The sequence below is a fragment of the Osmia bicornis genome, chromosome 10 (genome assembly GCF_907164935.1).
Source record: "Osmia bicornis bicornis chromosome 10, iOsmBic2.1, whole genome shotgun sequence".
Classification (NCBI taxonomy): Eukaryota; Metazoa; Arthropoda; class Insecta; order Hymenoptera; family Megachilidae; genus Osmia; species Osmia bicornis.
Window position 1 is genome coordinate 5,919,359 of NC_060225.1, and position 20,855 is coordinate 5,940,213.

The 20,855-nt window shown below is 47.1% G+C and overlaps 1 protein-coding gene across 13 annotated transcripts in view; it reads right to left on the reverse strand.

Moving 5' to 3' along the window:
• The window catches only part of LOC114880380 (transcription factor 12), an 86,373-nt gene that overhangs the window by 18,787 nt on the left and 46,731 nt on the right, over positions 1-20,855 (reverse strand). Inside the window, exon 1 of one of the 13 annotated variants that reach the window (XM_029196332.2) lies at positions 2,711-3,919. The exons of the other annotated variants lie outside the window; for them this stretch is intronic. Within the exon in view, the coding sequence (XP_029052165.2) occupies positions 2,711-3,109 (399 nt within the window). The 5' untranslated portion in view covers positions 3,110-3,919. Of the gene's footprint in view, positions 1-2,710; positions 3,920-20,855 lie in introns of those variants that run through there. 13 annotated transcript variants of the gene reach the window in all.

The following is a 20,855-nucleotide window of genomic DNA, read 5'->3' on the forward strand; positions in this document are numbered from 1 at the left end:
TCGGTCTACGGAGAATGTGGGTTACAATGCGTCGAACTAATGGTAAGCCTAGCTCGGGGCAGAGGAAATTTCGTGCGGATGCTAAATCAGTGGCTCGCTTGGCACGAAAACACTGCATTCGCCATCGCGCGCGACTCCTGTTCCGGTCGAATCAATTTCGCAGTAAATCTCCTGACGCCGACTTAAAAACGGACCGCGGTTTTTCCCTGGTCGGTAATAAAAAAAACAAGTAGCGAGACGTAAACGCGAGAGAATTTCTTTCTCGGCTTCCAGCATTGACTCACTGGATCAGAATGCGACCGAGAGCCATGTAAAGTCAGCGTACCCGCAAAAGGATCAAATCGATGGCAGATCGAGAAGTCTGAAGAGAAGAGACCTCCTCCCCTCGATCGGGCAAGATTTTACGCGAATCACCCGGTAGAATCGAAATTGAACGCGAACCGTGCTGGTTTCTCTTCTCGAAGGGTCGACTCATTCTTCGAGAATGTGATTTAAGTCTGCATAAAAGACGACGACCGTGCAGAATTACAAGAGGCATGCAGTTCCGCTCGTCGATATACGCCGAGGAACTTTCCTCTCTTGTCACCGCGCGAGCGGAATACCGAACGATCGGTTATCGCGTTCGAACGGTCAAGGGAGTAGTCGTCCCTTTTCAAGAATCCCAAAAGGGGAAAGATTTTCCTGAAAAATAAAGCGATTCCCTCCAGACATGCCCGATTCCTTTCTATTTTCCTTTATACCTTTTAACGCACCGACCGCAGATTTCAACGGACCGAAAATCTATTCTCGGTCTGGCTACGCAAGAAAAACGAACAGACGATGTCCGAGTGACCGTCGACGATATTTGTTCGCATTTAACGGGCAATTAAGCCTCGTCCGTTCGGAGTCGGAGCAAGAAATCGCGGTTGGACGAACGCAATTCTCGCGACCCAAGGATCATCGGGCGCAACGAGCACCGGTAGCTACTCTCGCCTCGTAAGAAGATACTTTTCTGTCATTTCGAGCGGTGCAGAGAATAGGGTAGCCTACATTTTTCACCGGAGCAGATACACCGTTTTTCTACGTTCCTCGGCTTCGTGGAAAAAAGGTTTCGTAATTGTAACCCGCGGTAACGAAGCGTTCAAGTTTATTCTTTCGCATCGCGAATTCTCTTTCATACTTTTCGCAAAACGATTCTTCACAGCTATTCAAGTTTTAACGATCGATTTGCAACTATTGCACGATCAACGGTACACCGGATTGTGAAAGGGTTAATAAATGCTTATCGTTGATAATTACCGATCTCCTTTTCGATTCATAAAATCAGCAATTGAACGACTTTAAAGAATCGAGAGATATTAATGTTGGAATAACGCGGACAGAGGATAGAAAGGCGAGAGACAGGCAAGACTCTATTCGTGTGGGACGTGCACCACACCCGATCCGGAATATTTTATTCTTTTTTCTCTTCGTCTCCGAGTTATTACCGCAATCGTCGAGTGTCGAGACTCGTTTCAACCCTCGCCTGATTAGCCGAACACTCAACGACACTCGAACTTTAACGGGTTATTTTTACGCCGCACCTTTCGAACGCCCGCAATTATACGCTCCCGAGTATATTTCGGAAGCCTCTAATTTTTTCCCGGAATCCGTCCGCGATTTCAACGTTCCGCGAATCACCGAGCGATAAATCCATCGTTAGTTTTCGATTCGCGGTTCGACGCGGATTTACGAGAAAGATCGAGATCGAGAAAGAAACTATCTCGACGGATATAAATCGCGAGGAGAGAGAAACGCGTTGAAGAATCAAAGGCATCCGTAACGATCCCGCCGGCTAATTGATATAATTGTCCTCGAACGATTCGCGATTATCGGTGTACCACTGTTAACCCTTCCGCTGCTGGAGACGATTGATAGGACACGGTACGGATCGAGGGATTAAATTCCACGAAGCTCTTTTTTCAAACGATAGCAGCTCTCGGTGCACGCGCGTGCTTTTCGTATGCAAGTGTGACTGCTGCCTAATACGTGCCACCACGGCACATACTAATTAGCTGTGCGAGCGAAACGCGCCGTGAATACGACTCCACGTGGAGGGACAAACATTAGATACGAGCCGCACCACTTGAGGTTAGGTCGAGGCTAAAAGCTCCGACTAGAGAACCACTTCCTGCTGAATTATTTTACAATCAATCCGTGCTTACCGAAGAAAACGTATCTTTTACTTCCGATACCGATTCGCTAACTTCCGAAGGGGTTAAAGGCAGGGGTTCGAAGAATTGGACGAGCCAAATTACCCCTCGAAAGAGTCAGAAATTGAAGAAGCATCATCCGATCGTCCCTCAGGGTAACCGGGCACAGTTACAGTTGTCTGCAAATAAACGAGGGGCAAGTGCAGAGTAGAAACGTGGTATGCGCAGCGTGCAATAAAAGCCTGGAGTCGGCGCATAGTCACGTACAGGTACTAAACCGGTCCCTATACACAGTCTGGAACTAATCGACCGATCTTGGTCTCCGCCAGGCTTTCCTACGAACCGTAAAACTGTCATATCTGTCTGAACGCGAATACGAAATTCGCACGAGTTTACGACACGTGTACGGAAAGCGCAAACAATGCGATTCAAGCCTGACCGATAGGATTGCGGAACTTAACCCTTTGGCGTTACGGAGTCGGCAAGCATAATCGCGAAAGAAATTATTAGACGAGTTAAAACGATTCTGATGAGTTTACCCCGCTCTCCTGTCCTCCGTATTGATTCCAGTAACCAGGCGATGGTACCGAGGAAACGATCGGCTGTAACATCGAACCGTTTCCGGTCAAACTGCTCGGACTGGAGGCTTGAAATCGATCACCGGTTACGTTCTGCATCTGAACAACGTTGCACGTTAACGCGGAACCATTAGAAGTTAACTGAGAACGATTAGAGACGATCAGCTGCAAAGGAGAGGTACCGTGTCTTCCGGCTCCGATTTGCATCTGTCGCGACTTCTGCACGCTCCCGATCTGAGTGTACTTAGCTTTCGAGTGTTCACACGCGTGGATGGACTTTGTCTCGATCCCAAAGTCGCTCAGCTTGAAGTTCTGCTGATTCATCTTGAAGTCCGCGTTGTTCTTGAAACTTCGATCCATGTTTGCCGACTTTCCGCGTTCTACGCGAGTCGAGTTTTCCGCGGAATCGGGTCAACGGGGCAGGATGGTTTCCGGTTCGGTCTCTATATCAAATCCGCCAACACTCGTTCGACGTTCTACCTAAGAACGTAAAGTGCAGCACGTTCGTAGATGACGCGATTCGGTGCATCCCGTTTGCTGATCGTCGTCGACTGCGATTCGATCGGAGGAACGGTCTCGACGGTCGAACGATCGCTCGAAGCCTTGACACGAATTCGACATCGTTGATCCTCTTCGGAGTCCTGCCTAGATCCCGCTTGAACGTTTTCCAAGAGTACGGTCAACGAAACTCGGCTTCGTCCAAGAATATCGAGGAAAAATTCTAACGAGACGAACGATATTCTCTCGTCCCTCTCGGTCTTCCTCGTTACGCGGTTAAATTCGCACGCGTAACAAGATTCATTAATCAACGAACCCGCGCGCCTTCTCGGCCTCCTTTAATTCGAATTCCTCGAATCGTTCGAGTCTTTCGTCGAAGCGGAGGCCGCGAACCCGGCGGGACTCCGCGCCGCTCCGAAACACAGCCGACTATTTTTGAACAATGCGTTCTCGCAACACTGCCGCGTTTTCTGCTCGCGTTTCCCGCACGAGACTTTCACGCGCGTTTAAAAACACGCCCGTTGTAAATGAAACGTTCCGAGGATTCTGTTTTCACGAAAATCGGACGGGAAGTTCGACGCGAACAGTTTCGAAGAGGAAGATTGTTGCGAGGGAAAACAATCGCGAGAGGATTAGAAGGCGAACGACGGGCTGCTGGTCAGCCAGTGGAGAGACGACTGGTTTTGTTACTCATAAGCCATACGAGCCACGGGGAGCCTGGGGTCCAGCAGCAAAACCCCTCCACGATGGCGAGAGCGTGCTGCTGGACGCGGCCCTCTCTCGTGCTCCTTCGCTTCTACGTTCCACTCGTCTCGTTCGTGTTCGTTCGTTGCACTACGCTATGTTCGCCGCGCCGCAAAGTTTCTCCAAGTTCGCGGAACATCGAATCGCTCGCACGCTTTTCTTCCCGATCGGTTCATCGGAAAAATCCATCGATCGAACTTTGAACGATGCACGCCGCGCGATCGATCATTACTCCAATTCCTGATTTCATGTAACACCACACTAGCAACGGGACAAGTGGCACACCGCTCCTCTTACTCGCGCTGCGTTCGAGTAATCGTACAGATAGTATCGTTTTTTCTTTTTCTTTTTTTTTTTTTTTTTCATTCGAAGAGCGCGCGACAAGGCTTCCTAGAAGTCAGCGAACGGAGCGAGTGGGTGGTCGCGCGCGAGTATCACCAAAGCGTTTCACTCTCGTCCCGTCTCGTTCTTTTCCAACAACCGAGAGATCAACATAACAGACGTTCCAGTTTGTCCCGGGGAGAGAAAAGGGACTTGTGCCGCTCCCATGGCGAGATTTATTCCGAGTACGCGCTGGGCATCGTCAAAAAGAGAAGTGTATATTGATTCATGGAGGCGGCTGTTGTTTTGCCGCCACTATCTCCAACTCTCTTCGACTCGAACGTATTAATCGTGGTATCTTAATCGTTCGTTACTTCCATTTTCTTATATTTTCCCCGGAGGAGGAGGTCGATTACCTCGACGGTTCGAATCTTCGCCGATTGGAAAGCGGAACTGGTTGAAACGTCAACGAGAACGAATTCGTCGGTATCTACTCTCAGAAAGATTTCCATTAACGAAACATTTTATTAGGGGAGCAGTCGATCCGAGAGTTCTCTCGGTGCACGCATCGTTGCAACGGGAGATGCAACGCGGTGCAGAGCTACCAGAAATAGTTCATCGACGGAGCAGAGGGAGCTTTGGCACGGGGCGACGGAGCCGGCCGAGAGGAAGAAGAAAAGAGATGAACGAGAGAAAATACGAGCGGGAGTTACGAGTTACGACGGAAAACGGTGGATTATGTGTGTTTAACCCCCCCACTTCCGAAAGGCACGGAGTTATGTTTGAGCACGAAAAGTAAACTTCGACTTGGTGGCGACGCGAGACGCTTTTCTGAGGATTAGGAGGAGGCCGCCACTGGTGAATCGGCTCCTTTGTCCCGACTTCCGTGCTCCATGCGCCGGCCAATCGATTCTTCCCACTCGGCAACCACCGCCTTAACCTTCCCTCCACGAAATCGTATAAAATACGAAAAAATCGAATACTCCGAGGTATCAATCGAACGATTCCATTAATCAAATTTTATTCCCGCCACGGTGTGCGTTCAACTCCCAATCTGTTATTCTGATTTCGAGATAAGCAACGAAACACTTGTAATATTTTAACATTTTGCGATTTGACATCGACTCTGGATTCACAAATTATTGATACGATTCACGTGTTATATTACACAGATCGTACGATTAAAAATTCATCGAAACACAATGGAAATGAAAGTCGAAGCTTGCATTCCTCCCCGAGGACGAGAAGCGGAGTACAGCTTCCGAGGAGTTAAACTGGAGGAAAAACTAGCCTGGCGGACGTGCAACAGGTAGGAAAGCGAATGCAGAGGCCAGTGCAAGTCCAAGCAGAGCGTGGAATATCGACGAAACGGAGGAGCCAGTCGAGGTTTCGCCTCGGCGGCCGAAAATATCGACGCGTATCGACCTTCCGCCGGCTAAAATCGTCCCTCTGTTTTCTTTCTTCTTTCCTCTACGATCGCGCCGAATATTTTGTCATTTTCGACCTACCAACGCTCCCGGCCCGATGATCCAGGAGTTTTCCAATCGCGATAACCTTGGTCCCCGCAACTGTCCAAACAGAATTTCAATACCCGATGATGACGCGTCGTTCGACTTACATTCTTTCGAGGAGAGAAAGAGCTTCAAAAAAAAAAAAGGAAAAGAATCGGTAATATCGTTGCTTGTCAGCCGATAAAGCATCGAGAAGGAAGAATCGAACGATTTCGATTTCGATTTCGCGTGGAAAACGATACACCATCGATGCGAGAAGGCGAATCGGTATGCGTAATCGAGCAGCCAACGCGCTCCAGAATCGACTCGCGGTTGCTCAACGAGACTAGTAACCGTACCACGGCCCGCGAGCTGCCTAATCGTACACCTTCACCTACATATCCGTCCATGTTTTGCGCGACAACGTACCCTTTCGAATCGCGATCGTTCGCAGAACCGTGCACGGGCGACTAACGCGGTTTTAACCCTTCACCGTGGTGAAATGCTCCTCTGGTTAATCAACGACGATATCCAACGAACGAGGAGCAGGTAGGAGCAGGAAGAGGAGAAAGCAAAGTGGAAGGAAACGGAGGACGAAGAAGGGCGTGTCGAGTCGATGCTTTCTACCGGTACTGTACCGGTTTTAAAGGACTCTGAAGGAGTACAAGAGAAACGCGATAGGAACGAGCGACACGGATCGCACACGCGTGCAGCACAGGTACGATTCGCGTACCTGAAAGGTGCGCGACAAGGACAATGATCGAGAGAGAGAGAGAGAGAGACGATCGTGGTACGCGAGCTCGGGAATAGACGATAGAGGAAGAAAGAAGGAAAGAGAGAGAGAAGCGAGAGCTGAACGGATGCGAGGAACACGAGTGAAGGAGAAGAGAGGTGGACTAGCCACTGAAGAGCAAACTGGCCAGACTGCCTGCCGCCGTCGACAACGTAACACCGTTCTTCAGGCCAGAGACAGCACTTGGTAGCTGCTGGTAGGGGAACGTGCGAGGAGAGCAATCGGACAAACAGCCAACCACTGGATGTAAAATAATATTCAACGAGAAAACGAGAGCGTACTGTTGAGTCTAACGAACATTCGACAGTGATTATTTTCTAGAAACCCGCTGCTACCGACTCCGGTCGCGCTGAAAGTTTTGAGAATCAATCGGTGAACTGGATGCAAATAGGGTGACATCTATTTTCATCGAGTTATTTATTCATCGAACAACGAGGCCGAGTCATTGTTAACTCAATTTAGTTGTAAATTAATTTTAGATCATTTCTATACTTAATTTGGGCTTCCACCTTTTTGAAGGGTTAACAGTGGAACAATGTAGAGTCTATTTTGGAGCTAAATAAGATTCTAGAATATCACAAAGTAGGAAGGTTCGTGGTAATTTTGGATGCTGATCCACAAGAGACAACGGTGAATCGATTAACGGAACTCCTTTAGTTCGTTCACCGAAAGAATTAATCAGCGAACAGTAAATTGGCCGCAGACTGCCTGTCGCCTTTGGGATCGTGGTACAAGTGCCAATAAAAGTGGCCAGAGGAAGCAGGAGGAGAACGGCTGCTACTAAAACGATCCGACTGACGTGGACACCTTTTCTGACCTTATTCGACGAAATTAGAAATCTATTGGGAACGAATCGAAGACGGTTTCTGGAAAGCAACCTGCTGATCGGCTCGCTGGAAAACTCGTACGACGCCTGATTGCATAAACATCGATCATTCGCGCGTAACAATCGAAGCCACGCAACACCTTTGATAATATTTCATTTCCTATATTCTATTCTGTATCCCTGTATCAAGTTGATCGTTCTTAAATAAACTGATACGATATTGGCCATTGTAACAGTCTCGTTGTATCCACCCAGCCCTAAATTAACCCTTTCTCCACAAGCGACGCGTACCTACACTGTCGTGCTTATCGATTTTATATTACTATCAATTTAAAATTATTGCACTCACGTTTTTCGCATTGAATTGATCAAATTTTTCGCCTCGACTGTCTATTACACCAGCCCTCGATTCTAACGGCTCTGATTTCGCCGATCTCGCGTGACACTCCGGAAGAAGAGATCTCGACGATAGATAAAAGCTGGCTCGGTCAATTAGAAGCCAATCTAGGAGTGTGCCATCTCTAACAGTGTTTCTGTACCGTTAACCCGTTCGCCGTGATTCGACGATCGGAAGCTTCTTGAATTCTAAGCGATCGAACAGCGAAAAGAACGTCGATCGTCGAGGTTACAAAATCAAAGTGTGAACCCGTGTATGGATCCGTGGTTGTAAAAGAAAGATCGGCTTTGTACTGGTTCTCAAGCCATCATTGACGTAATTATAAAAGTTTCACTTACGCGACTCCCCCGCGTAACCGATTTCCAGGTTGGATTTACAGATCGTTCCGCGAGGCGCGGTCAAAGATTAACGATCCTACACTATGTAAACATATGAAATGATTGCGCATTCCGCGGCAGCTGAATAAAGAAACTGCACGGGAACGCGAATGACAAACATTTCCGCGGGGAACGTGGAAAATATCACGGCAAATAACGAGGTAGGATAGGTAGGCGCGGTGCTAGAAAGTTGAATGAATTAAGCACGCCTGTTTATGATTGTTACCCGACTACCCACGTGCTTCCCTCGCTTATTTCGATTCCACGCAAGCTTCTTCATTGGCCCTTCTTACCTTCTCCTACCGATCTTTTCCTTCGATGCAATCTTCTCTTTGTTCGACCCTCGCTCGACTAGTTCCACGGAGAGAGCTCTGAAACGCGCGAACGTTCTCCATCGATTCCGTTGTTCAACGAATAGAACGCGGATCGGCTCGTCGCGGAAACGAAGGGCGAATCGAAACCAATTTTCTGTATCGATTCTCGCCTGCGTCGCTAAAGGGTCGAACAAAGGAATCGGAAAAAACTGAACGAGTCGAGAAATTCTTCGGAATCCGTGGAGCCGCGCGAGGAGGAAATGAAAATCGTTCTTTTCTTGCTCGATCACTTACCTGAAACAAAAGCAAGGAATTTTAATTAGCAAGCAGTCGTGAAAAAGAAAAGACAGACTGGGTCGAGGGAATGTAATTGCGCGTAGGACAAGCTAATTACTAGCGGTGACGCTCAAGGTAACCGGAAGTAACGGGCGAGCGATTTTCATGGAAAGTCCTCGAGCATGGTCGCGTCGCTTCTCGAGGCGAAAGAAATCATCACCGTCGCCCTCCCGCAATCCCAAGGACGAACGATTATTATCTATTCCCGCAGATGGTTCTTTTTCCTAAACGAGGACTCGAGGTCGCGTTTCTAATCGCTTTGCTTTTATGTTGAAGAAAAGAATGCGTAAGTCTGTTGACAAGCGACGTTCGACGAGTGTTAAGCAATTAAAGTGTACTAAAATGCATCGTTGAAGCAATAAACTATTAGCGTACAGAGAAGACAATCGATTACGATTGCAACAGCCGCGCAATTACGAAAACTTATTCGTTGGGTACATCTTCCTAACGTTGCGTTCCTTGTCTCAAGATTCGATGAAGAAGAGGAGGAGCTCGCCGAACGGAAATCGCGGTTGATTTTCGATCGACCGTACGATACTCGCGGTTAATCTAAAGCCACGTTCGCAGAATGCTTCCGCGATTCTCGGACACAGTCACCGGAAGTCCCCCACGCATCGGATGACGCACGAGTTCGATAACGTAGTAAAGGAGAGAGAGAGAGAGAGAGAGAAAAATCGAGTGAAGTAAAGAGAGAAAGATATAGGAGAGCCGGAGTTTGGGAGGAGGAGTTTGTGATAACGAAGAGAGAACGTCGATTCAACGACACTCGTAAAGCCGGACATTTAACGATGGCGATTTAACTGTCGCAGCGTGGCGCGCGTACAATGTGCTCTCTCTGGCCGACCTGTACAATAATAATTATGGTCCTGGCTACGATTGTTTATGGAGGCGGCAGTTAAATTACCGCCGGTTGACGTTACACGGGCATTTCGGTGGCTGCTTTCCCTCGTCCCGTTGTAATTGTTATTTAACAGTGGTTTGTACCATCATCGTCGAGAGAACGATAAATTTCCCGGCCTGGCCAAACGAAGATTAACCATCGCGCGATCCGCGTTTTCATCAAAGGCTCGTTAAACTGCAATTAAAAGCGTCGCGCGTCCGCTTTGCGTTCTCGAAAAAATCTCATCCTTTCGTCGATCGAACAAAATTCGAAAGAAAAACTTCTAATGGGACAAGTTTAATCGCGAGCAACGAGGATCCTTGGGAATAATGTGCAGCAGTCTTTCCATGAAATTTCGTCTGCAGTTATACGACACTCTTGCTGACGGTTGACGTCATTCTTCGCGAACCGCCGCCGCACACCTCCGACACGTGATTTTTCGCGTCGCGACGGCAGGCGTACGCCTAAGTAGCGATCGTTACGTGGGAGGAAGGATAGCGCTCGAAATATCTGACGGAAAGGCCATCGCGAACCGATAATGCTTCCATTTCCTTGTCGCTTACTTGTTCGATTAGCAGGAACAATAAACACCCGACCGTTTCGATGAAATTTCTCGTTCGATCGTTGATTTAACCCTTTCACCGACACCGACTCGTGTAAAGGAACAATTGAAAAAAATAGAACGTTTCGGGTAGTTTCGCGAGACGATCGACGATAGAGATATATCAATCGACGGGTTAAAATAGTCGGGATTTTTTCAGGAAAGGTGTTCTCCGCGACCGACACACGACATGCAAACAATCCTTGACAGCCGTGTCACTTGACACCGCGTCAAGTGTTTAATGAGAACGCACGGTCATCAGCCAACTATCTCCCGTCTATCGAGTTACGTGAGTCACGTGTTTGTAATCTGAAATAATGTCGGATAAAAATTCGTCGAACACCCAGAGATCGGTGTGCAACGGGAGACGAGAACAAGAGAAAAACGTGTCGACAGCCTCGTATCGCAAGCATCCGAGCCGAATTTCATTTACGACAAATAATTACGCTAAAGTCCTTGCGTCTGACTAAATTTCGTTATTTCTACTGTGCCGCGTCGTCTTTTCTTTCGTTGATTCTATACCATAGAAATTCCATAGGACAACGGACGTGTCCTTTCTTCCCGTTGATCTGGCTCGTCAATTTCGAAGACGCGTTTACGTGGCTCCGGTAAGTGGCCAGGAGAGAAGAAAAAAAGACGAGGGTGAATTTCCGTTAGCCGAAGAAGAGGGAGTTAACGCGATTGGCCACGAGCTTCCGTGTAATTGGGAACAATTCATAAATTTATTGCGACAGACAACACACAAGAGAGTCTTCCCGGTAAAGCTCCCCTTTCTCGCTCACCCTCGTCGTTCAAGTTCCTCACCGTCGACCCTCCGTTACTCGGATACTCGTTTCCAGCGGCGGAGAGGGGTTGAATCGTCGACTCGAGTGGCCTCGAGGGGGGAAAATCGGTGTGCCAGGGGAGAGAAAGAGAGGACGGGACTTGTCGGCCACCCTGTACCAACTTGGACACATTAAAAATTTAATAACTCGCCTCGGTCGAGTCGGTTTTGCTAAAACAGCTAGCTAGCCACCGTGAGGGATCGGATGGATCTCTCTAAATCCACAAGTCTGCCAACACAGTGGGTGGCTTTCAATTCTCATCCCCTATCCAGTAACATTCCTGAACAGGTCGAAGACATTCGAAACAAATTTTCCTCCACTCTCTGTACCGCTAAATTGTTGCACGATTAAGCGCATCGGCGAATCCATTAACGCCTGCGACCTCGGTTTAATTAACTCCCCGCGCCACGGAGTTAAATACCATCCTGAACGCGTATGAATTTGTTACACGCAGAGATAACGGTCAGCTGTTTCATAAATTCGCCGATGCGTATCGTTCGATCTGTACGAAAGTACAAGGTTCGCGATCCTACTCGGAAACAGGAATGATGATTCGCTCGTAAATAAGACATCGAAACGTTGAGATCTCGAATTAGCGAACGGATCAGGGAAAAGACGCGTCGGTTTGACCCTCGATCAATTTCAATCTTCAACAGATTCTTTCAAACAACGTCCGGCTCGATGATGTCAGAAAATTCGTGAAGCTTCGATGCACAAGCACCGAGCTGAGAAAGAAAACAAATATATATATACGCAGGGAAAAAAGGAAGAGAAAGAGAGAGGCAAAAGAAAGGGGACACGTAGTAACGACGTGTACACCAATCCCAAGGGGTCCTCTCGTGGGGCGGTAGTTTTCGGGGGTGCGCCACCCCTGCCTGCACCAACGGAATATACAGTACGTAGAGCGTGTAACGTCCCACTGTCAGCCGACCGTTCCACCCTTAACACAAACGGCTCGGGGCACACACAAAGCCACACGAACGAACGCACACCCACGGACAGTCGGGGGGTCTGCCCTATGATTTGTAGCGGCACTATAATGCCTCAACTACCCGGCACCCTGACTCACCCTCTCGCGTCCCACCCTCCTCAACGTCTCCCATCTACCAACACAAGTGTAGACGGGAAGTAGAGAACACGCAGGCGATACGACTGTGTGAAACACGCACCGAATCCACCCTTCTCGGCCCTTGGCCGGTGTAGCAACACGTAGCACCGTTTTCCGTTGAAAAACAGGGAGCAAGAGACTCGAAAGAGGGTTACGAAGCACGAACGAAAGACGGAGAGAACGATTCACCCACCGAGACGGTATATGTTCTATGCTTTTTCTCTTCCTTTTGATGGAAATATTTTTATAATAATTTTCAAGCGTATTTTTCCTGTTTTGGTATAACACAGAATCGTGCCACTCTGTGTTAATTGCACTTTCATCGTAGTCAAGAGAATTCGCCGTTGCCGAGGGGTACAATCACGCGGATAATTCGCATCGTTATCGAGTTTGTGGCAGTTTGCGTCGAAAATACATTTTAGGGAGGATTAGAGCCGCGGTACGGAGGGTTATAGGTTCTCTGCGTGTCGAAAATGCCTCGGGGGGGCTGAATTTCCTACGATTCGCCCGCAGTTTTTCGCGTGATTCGATTTTGCAAGTGTTCGAAATTATCCGATAACGAAGCGAATGCTGCTGGTTCATCGAACACGTTCCAGCAGAGAATTCAAGATATTGTTAGGGATAGACGCAAAGAAATAAGAGAAGGTATCAAAGCGTTTCAATTATTTGATCGACCGATAGAATTATAAAAGTGCAAGCGGATTTGATTTGGTCGACGGGGTGTACAGCAGAGGGGACGAAGGGGAGCAACGAAAAAAATATTTTTTCCAGGGGGGAACAAAGCACAAAGCCGATCACAAAGCAACGCGCAAAGCTTCGAACAGAAGATTATACACCGCGTTGAAAAGTAAGTCTGTCGCGGTTTCGTCGCCGGATTATCGCGACAATTTTCTTTCCGATTCGAGACAAGAATTTCAATTAATTGCGATCACACACTGTAATTTGTAACACACACCCCCGTTAAATGTAACGGGTACCCACCGGTGTATACTAAATAAAATAAAATTAAATTAATCGATTCGTTGTTGGCGATTCTTCTTTTCGTCGCTCGTTAGATTCATAAATTACAAGTTCGCCAGAGATAAAGAGAGAAGAACGAGGAGAGAAAGGAAACCCGGTTTTCGAGCTAATTGGAAGAGCAGCTTCGATGCTGGTAATTAATGGCTAGTTCGTTATCAACCCCCCATGCGAGCCGATTTTTTAACGGCTCAAACGCGCGTTCATCGATAACCTGTACAACTCTAACTCTCGCCTAGTACTTCCGCCCCAAAAAGGGAACACGTATACGCGTCGATAATTTTCCAAATAAATTCCGGATTTGGGGGAGAATTCAAGGAACGAACAGTAAATACCGAGAGAAAGAATACAGCTGACCGAAGGTGGGCTATAAACAAAAGCGAGAAATTGAAAGAAAAGAAGAAAAGCGATGGACACCGCGAAACGGTAAATCTGATTTTCAGGAAATTCTATTTCAACCCCGGTGACTGGTTTTCATCTTCGCCAGGGCTGCGTGCAGGTTCGGAACGGTGCCGGGTTACAGCTTTATCCCCGCGGGTGGATCGATCGCCGATAGGAGGAAAGCTGCGACACGTCGAGGAGCCTAGCCGGTGGAGCTAGTGCCGCCGCGCGTCGCGCGGATCTTCGAGAATCGTTTCAGACGTCGTAAGTATTATTTCGTGCTCGACTCTTTTTGCCAGCGCGTAGCTAGAAGAGGGCAAACTCTCGCTTCGGCAAAGTGTATTAAAGGCAAAGTATAAAAGTTCAGCGGCGCGCGAATTTACGAGGCGCGTGCGAGTACCAGATAAATATCTTACGGCTCGGTACGCCGCGTCGGCCCGCGTCGGCCCGCGTCCTCTGACCCTCGCGAGCGTACTTCGAGCGGAATACCATTGCGAGCGTGTTGATACTCGCGCGAACGATTACTAAAATTTTCACCATAACTTCGAGGAATATTAAATTCACGATGCCTACCACTTTGGAGCAGAATTCAAAGCCTGAAACATTCGGACCGTAAATGTACCTTGGTACTCTGTTCAAAGGATAAATTCTCCCGATTGTTTCTAAATTGATAACGCGCAATTTTTCCGCTTCGATTTCCATCGTCGTTTCGCTCTTTTCTCGTACGCGAACAACCTTCCTTCCCAGCCGTCTTATACGCTTCCTGACATTTTCAGATATTCTATTACCGCGACACAAGATATTGCGGCGGAACGGGGCCGGGCCCGCCGCAAAAACGTAATAAATCGCTCTCTCGGACTGGCGATATATACATACATACATACATAAAGTAGAGAGCGCGGTATGGTATGGTATGGTATGGTATGGTACGCGTATTCGTATCGATACGCGGGCATTTGCATGCGTTCGCAGAGACACGACCGGCTATAGGGTATATGCATATCGATGTGTGGCTTGCTTTCGGAATGCTGCGTGCGGTTGATCGGCAAGAATCGCCGTGGCTGAATGCGAAATACGCGAGTAACGCCGACTCGGACTGCGAAATCGATGGATCAATTCCGAACGGGGAGGGCCAAAGGGTCGAGTATACGCTTCTCTCGACCCCTATTCGCCGCACCTTTCGATCAACCCTTCCGGACTCGATTTTCTATAACGCTTTGTCGTACGCGACTTTGGAATTAAACCGGGCAACGAAAGACAGTGTTACAAGAGAAAAAGGAAGACGAAACAAGGAGGATTTTTTCATTTTTTCTTCGCTTCAAAGCTCGAACGCGAAAATTGCGAACGAGGATGATCTATGCCGGTCGATTGATCTACGACGAATTCGAGAGGCGGCAGCACAAATCATGCTTCGATCGGTGCTCAGAGATGCGACACCTCGTGCAAGTAGAAATTGCTGGTGATAAATAATAAAACGAGCCGTGTAATTTGAGGTAACGGCTTTCCTGTCTCTCCCTTTTTCCCTTCGCTTCTTCCGCGATCGTTGTACGCCGTGGCAAGCTGCTTTGCCCGTCTCTATTTCCCTCTTCTTCCCTTTGAACGTTCCTCCTCGTCACAATGCTACTTCGCGCAAGAAACTCGCGGCGTGCTCGACATGCACAGGTGAACTATGCTCGTGTAAACTCGAGAAGGAAGTAACAAACGAAAGGTGAAAAATCGAAAGGGGGCGAAAACCGTGTTTCTAATAAACGATTACTGGGCATTTTTAAAAAGCACCCAGGTTTTTACTTGACTTCTTACAAACCGCCCTTGAATTACGTGTACATTAACAACCCTTCGAGGACAATGAACTGTTGAGGTGTATCTTATGTACTCGATGCAGGCAAAAACTATAAACGCAGATATTACAGATTTATGCTGACTGCTTTCAAACGAAGAAACATCGCATGGTTTAGCTTCTACTGTTTATCGCTTCCTTTTAGTTACTCTTCAAGTTCAATGACCGTCTACCGACAGGGTTAATCGAGCCTCGCCTTTATTAAATCAGGCCTCGTGCAAATTCGAATGCCCGTAGGAAAAGAAAGCATCGAATCGAGTACCATGTTCTCTGATTATTAAACGCAAGAAACACAGAGTCAATCGTTGAACGAAACCGAGAGTGGAGAGAGAGAGAGACAGAGCGGACGACGTCGCATAATTGCAATTAATTGAATAGCGAGTGATTCTCGGCTTTTCAGCGGCGCGGTGCGCCGCCTACACGACTCCGCGAGATCGATGCACACCGTCCGTCCTGTCGGCCGGTAAATAAATAAATGCTCGTTGGCACGATTAATTAAATGATAACAAATAATTATGACGCGCGAAATTGTAGCCGCACCTGTGGCAATTGCGCGATTATAAAGCGCGCTTTCGATCAATTTTACCCTCCCCCCCGGCGATAATATTTTCCACGAATACAGTCCGCCCTCCGGTCGGTATCTTTTCATCGACTTCGATCGTTTAATCCGTGACTCTTTCATTAGAGATAACGTAAAAGTACGAGTGCAGAACTTTATTAGATAGGAGGAGCGACGTGTCAACGATCCCGTTGCGATACATCAGGTACACTATCGATGGAAAGTCTTCAAATATCCATACTATTTAATAGATACGAAGACTTTTGAACGATATTGTATAACTGACCGGGACAAACAGCGAACAGCGGCCCGTGGCTGCGTTAGGTGTTTGCATAAACACGCTGCACACCTGTAAATAATTTCTTTTACGCTCGGTTCGCTCGCGTACATCATCCCCGACGCGTTATGGATCGCGCGGCGACCCCAGCACTAGCGAGGATTTGCATCGAAGGAGAGTGTCTGCATAGGCACATTTTTGCGGCAATTAATGAGACCACAAAGAGAAACGAGCAGCGAGGCCGTAAACGGGTAGATTTTCTTTTTCTTCGATTTTTATCGTTTGGTACAATGGTACAGAGACCGCTATACTAGCCGACTAATTAGCATATAGAGTGGATAATTAATTACACGAGAAACGACGCTTTCGTCTCTCAAAGTATTTTTTATTTCTCGCTCTATTTTTTGAACGATCGAACGCGACAGGGAAATCAGGTAACGAAAATAAAGGATCGATGGTCGATTGCTAGAGGATCAATTTAGATTCGCGATAGGTTCTCTCGCGAAAAGTGCGAAATGGAAACACCGAGAGAGGCGTGCACCGAGGCACGAAAACGTTTCGCAGTATCGAACGAGCCTCGAGGACACTCGAATTCTCTTTCTCCCTCTTTTTCGAACGGAGGGTGAGTTTTTCGACGACCGTCAGCCAACAGTCGAGGGTACTTTACTAATTTTTCGATTATCCCTCCCTGCCATCATCGAGTGGAATATCATTTTTGAAACGTCGACGACCCTCGACAAACGACAACTGTTTCGTAATTCCTACGAGTGCCATCGATTCGATTAATTCGACAGCGACGAGGAAATTTGGTCCATTAACCAGTTCGTCGTACATGCACTTAACGCTACTATCCACGGAAAATGTCTTTCGAGGCTTGGTCCACGAAGGAAAGAAGAAAATTTCAGTAAAGAAAAGACTGGTGGAAGAGGCGTGGGGGGGTGAAGAAAAGGGAACGGCAAGAATAAAAGCTGGAAAGCAGGGGTTGGAATTTTCGAAAGGCATTTCCTTGCTCGCTGAATTTCCGCGGGACACAGAAACGTACTTAAGCCAGTTTCTAAGAGAGCCAATAAAACCGCGATTGGACCCTCTCCCCCTGTCTTCGCCACCGCGAGATATCTCACGAATAAAGATAAGGGATGCTTCGAAATGTCTTTGCTCGACGTCTTCGCGGTCCTGCGACGTTCTCTCCGGAGTGAAATGCTCTGTTACTTAAATATTTAACCAAAGTGAGCGAGTTCCTCGCTATTCCTCTTCCTTACACCCTCCTTCCGCGAGAACATCCCGCGGCAATTCGGCGAACCTTTCATCCCCGCAACTTATTAAACGAAAGAATGGCGAGCAGTCAATCGTTCCTCGAACTATAAAGTACGAAAACACTCGTATACACCGTGATCTGTTCGAATCGAACGAATTAACCGGGTGATCGGTAGTCTGATGGAAAGATGAGACCGATACAAAGCTACGTCGGTAAACATTTAAACGGATTTTAATCCCGTGAAAAAACTGGCGAAATCCCGGGGATCGTCTCCCTTGCCTGGCTAGCAGAACGATGATCAATGGCTTGGCTCGTATAGCCTCCGTTCCTATGAAAAGTTACATTCGTGTCCCCTGATCCGCGTTCGTGCACGTTAAATCACACAAAGGAATTCCGTGTGCCCGGCCGTGTTGCGCCCGATCGTATTGTCAACGATACACAATACACACACTCGCGTACGCGTGTACGAGTGGGTGGTTGATTTTTCAAAGCGCATAATAACGAAAAATCAGCTCGACGATGCTTCGGTCCCGGTAATGGAGCCATTCGTCGAAAACCGGACGAAACATTATTATCGGTCAAACGCACGCCGGAATATGTAAATCGCTCGGCGGGCTCCGTGATACTCGTCGCGATGCGCGTGTGTACCAGCTAAACCAGAGAAACAGAACAACCGACTCCAAGAGAGAATCAGGAGAGAAACGAGAGAGAGAAAGAGAGAGGAGCGATGGAGTTTTCCACTCGTCGAACGATACAAGCTAGTTGGATGAACGTTTGCAACCGACCGAACAACATTTCCATCCCTTAACCCTTTCGCCACTAAAGGTGACTATAGTCGGTCGTTATCGAGTGTATACCAAGGGTGACTATAGCCGACCGAATAGAAGAAAGCAGGAGCTGTTATAGCAGAGCTCCAACTTTCGTCATGTTTAATTCAGAATTCTCAACTCCTTAATTCTATTCGAACGGCGGGACTAATTTTGATTCCCCTTCGATTAAACGAAATGGAGCTAATTTAAAGGGGATCAAAGTGATATTTAAATGTCAGAAAATTTTTTATTGGAGTATCGATTAATAGTTCTTTAATGAAAAATTGATATAAAAGTAATTTTTATATCGAAATGGTTGTCAACGTAATACTTTCCCAAATACAGTCGCGATAATGAACGTAAAAAAGAACGAAGAGATATTTCAATTGTTCGCTGATACATGCGTAGGTGTCCCAGGGCGATATTCACCAGGAGTCGATAAGAAAGATGCTTATCAGCGGGAGGAATAATGACGGGCATGAATCGGATGTAAACGAGAGTGGTAATGCGATGCCAGAGACGATAAGGAGATAATGACGATGATCACGGGAAGGGAACCTGCACTTTGTTCTTCGACGATGATAATAATAATTAGAATTAGGTTCGACCTGTGAGGAAAACGCCTTTGATGCTATGCACGTCGATCGCGAACAGGAAAAATGCTAGTTGCAAACCTATTATCGCTTCTCCACGGGATTTATCGCGAAAACGCGAGGTCGATCGATCCGTTCCAACCGACTCGAATAATACTGAAACCACAGAATTTACGTTAAATTAAATGCTACAATCATTCCTGGACAAACGTAATCATATACAATTATCCACGATACCTTGATAATCAATTTTTCATTTTTTCTTTTTCCGAAACACAATACGCAAGTATATAGAATTCTATGCAAATTCGATAAAAGAAAATTTTTCTATTATAGCCATCATTATAGATCGTTCCCTTTCTCTATCGTTTATACCTAGAAAAATGACCGCAGCCTTGGAATACGTGATCATAAACCGATTGTTATTTATGCTGTCGCTTTGCAGCTCGAGAAAATGGGGAGTTGAGGATCACGGTAAAACAATTCACCGGGTAAAAATGATGTTTTGCCGGATAGGAAAATTACGAGCGATAGCCCCCCCGCGAACGAGTGACCGCCTCGTTATTGGCCCACTTCGGTCGGCTCGCGTCTGCTTTATCCTCGCGATATTCCGCTTTAATTTTCCACGCCCGGTGTGAATAACAATTATGTAATAATTTCACCAGCTCGACCGGGAAAGAGAGCGAAAAAGGGACAGAGAGAGAATATAAATATCCAGCGGCGAAAATCGCGCGACACATCCGCGGCAGGATAAATTGAAAATTTCATTCTGCCGCGACAAATGAATTTTTCGAACCCTCATCCCCTTGGGGCCGAAAGTCGTATCTCAAAAACCGCGATTCGAAAACGTTTCGGGGGAAAAAATTGCTTTCACGCGACCGTGCAAAAAAAAAAATAAAAAAATAAAAAAATAAAAATACAGCACAAACGTTTCGACGAATTTTATTTTCATTCTCGTGAAAAGCTTATCGCGATTTCGATCGTTCAGGTCAAAAAGGAGTGTTTAATGTATCGCGGTGAACGTTGTGCAACGATTTATTTTAATCGAAGACTCAAGCTACTTTGGCGAACAACGAATAAACAGTAATCGAAAAAAAATCAAAGGGAAAAAAAGCTGATGGAATGGGGAAACCGATACAGAGTGTTCACTGGTATCATTGAAAAAATTCTGGATCGCGATCATGACCAGGCTAGAACAAGCTTCTTTCATCGTCATCGTCAGCGCGAGCTTGCTCTTCCTCGTCGAACGTCAATCACGACGACCAATGAGGTGGCGATAAGCGGGCAGACAACATGGCGCTCCTCGGTGATCCACGACTATCGGTTGCTTCTGATTAAAATAAACGGCCGACAACCTTTATCTTCCCGCACCCCGGGGTTATCTAATTTTTCTCCTTTGTCCTCGTTCCTTCTATCCGTCTCTGACTTCTCTCCGTTGCGAAGCATAGGAGATACGAGCGGGTAAAGGGACGAGGTGGAGGAGCATCTTAGAGAAAAATGGCTGCCCGTGTTTCTTGGAAGTGACGACACCGTCTTCTGCGTTATTACTAATTACCGGCTCGTTTTTTTACCCGACTCGCGTGTCACGTTGGGGTTGCTATACGAGATAATGAATTTTTCACCGATAAATTAACAATGCAATCTACACGAGTGCGTAATAAATTACGTACGAGCCGGAGGAGGGAATCGACGTTAGGTATACAAAGACGGATTTTCGAAATCTCTTACGATGATTTAAAGAAAAGAATCTCGTTGATGTTGATAGAAGGAGAACGAAGATGAAGGGGAAGTAAACGCAACTGCGTAAACGAATCAACGAGAACATTTTTCACGGTATCGCCGGATGTTTCAGTTTGATTTCCTCCCACG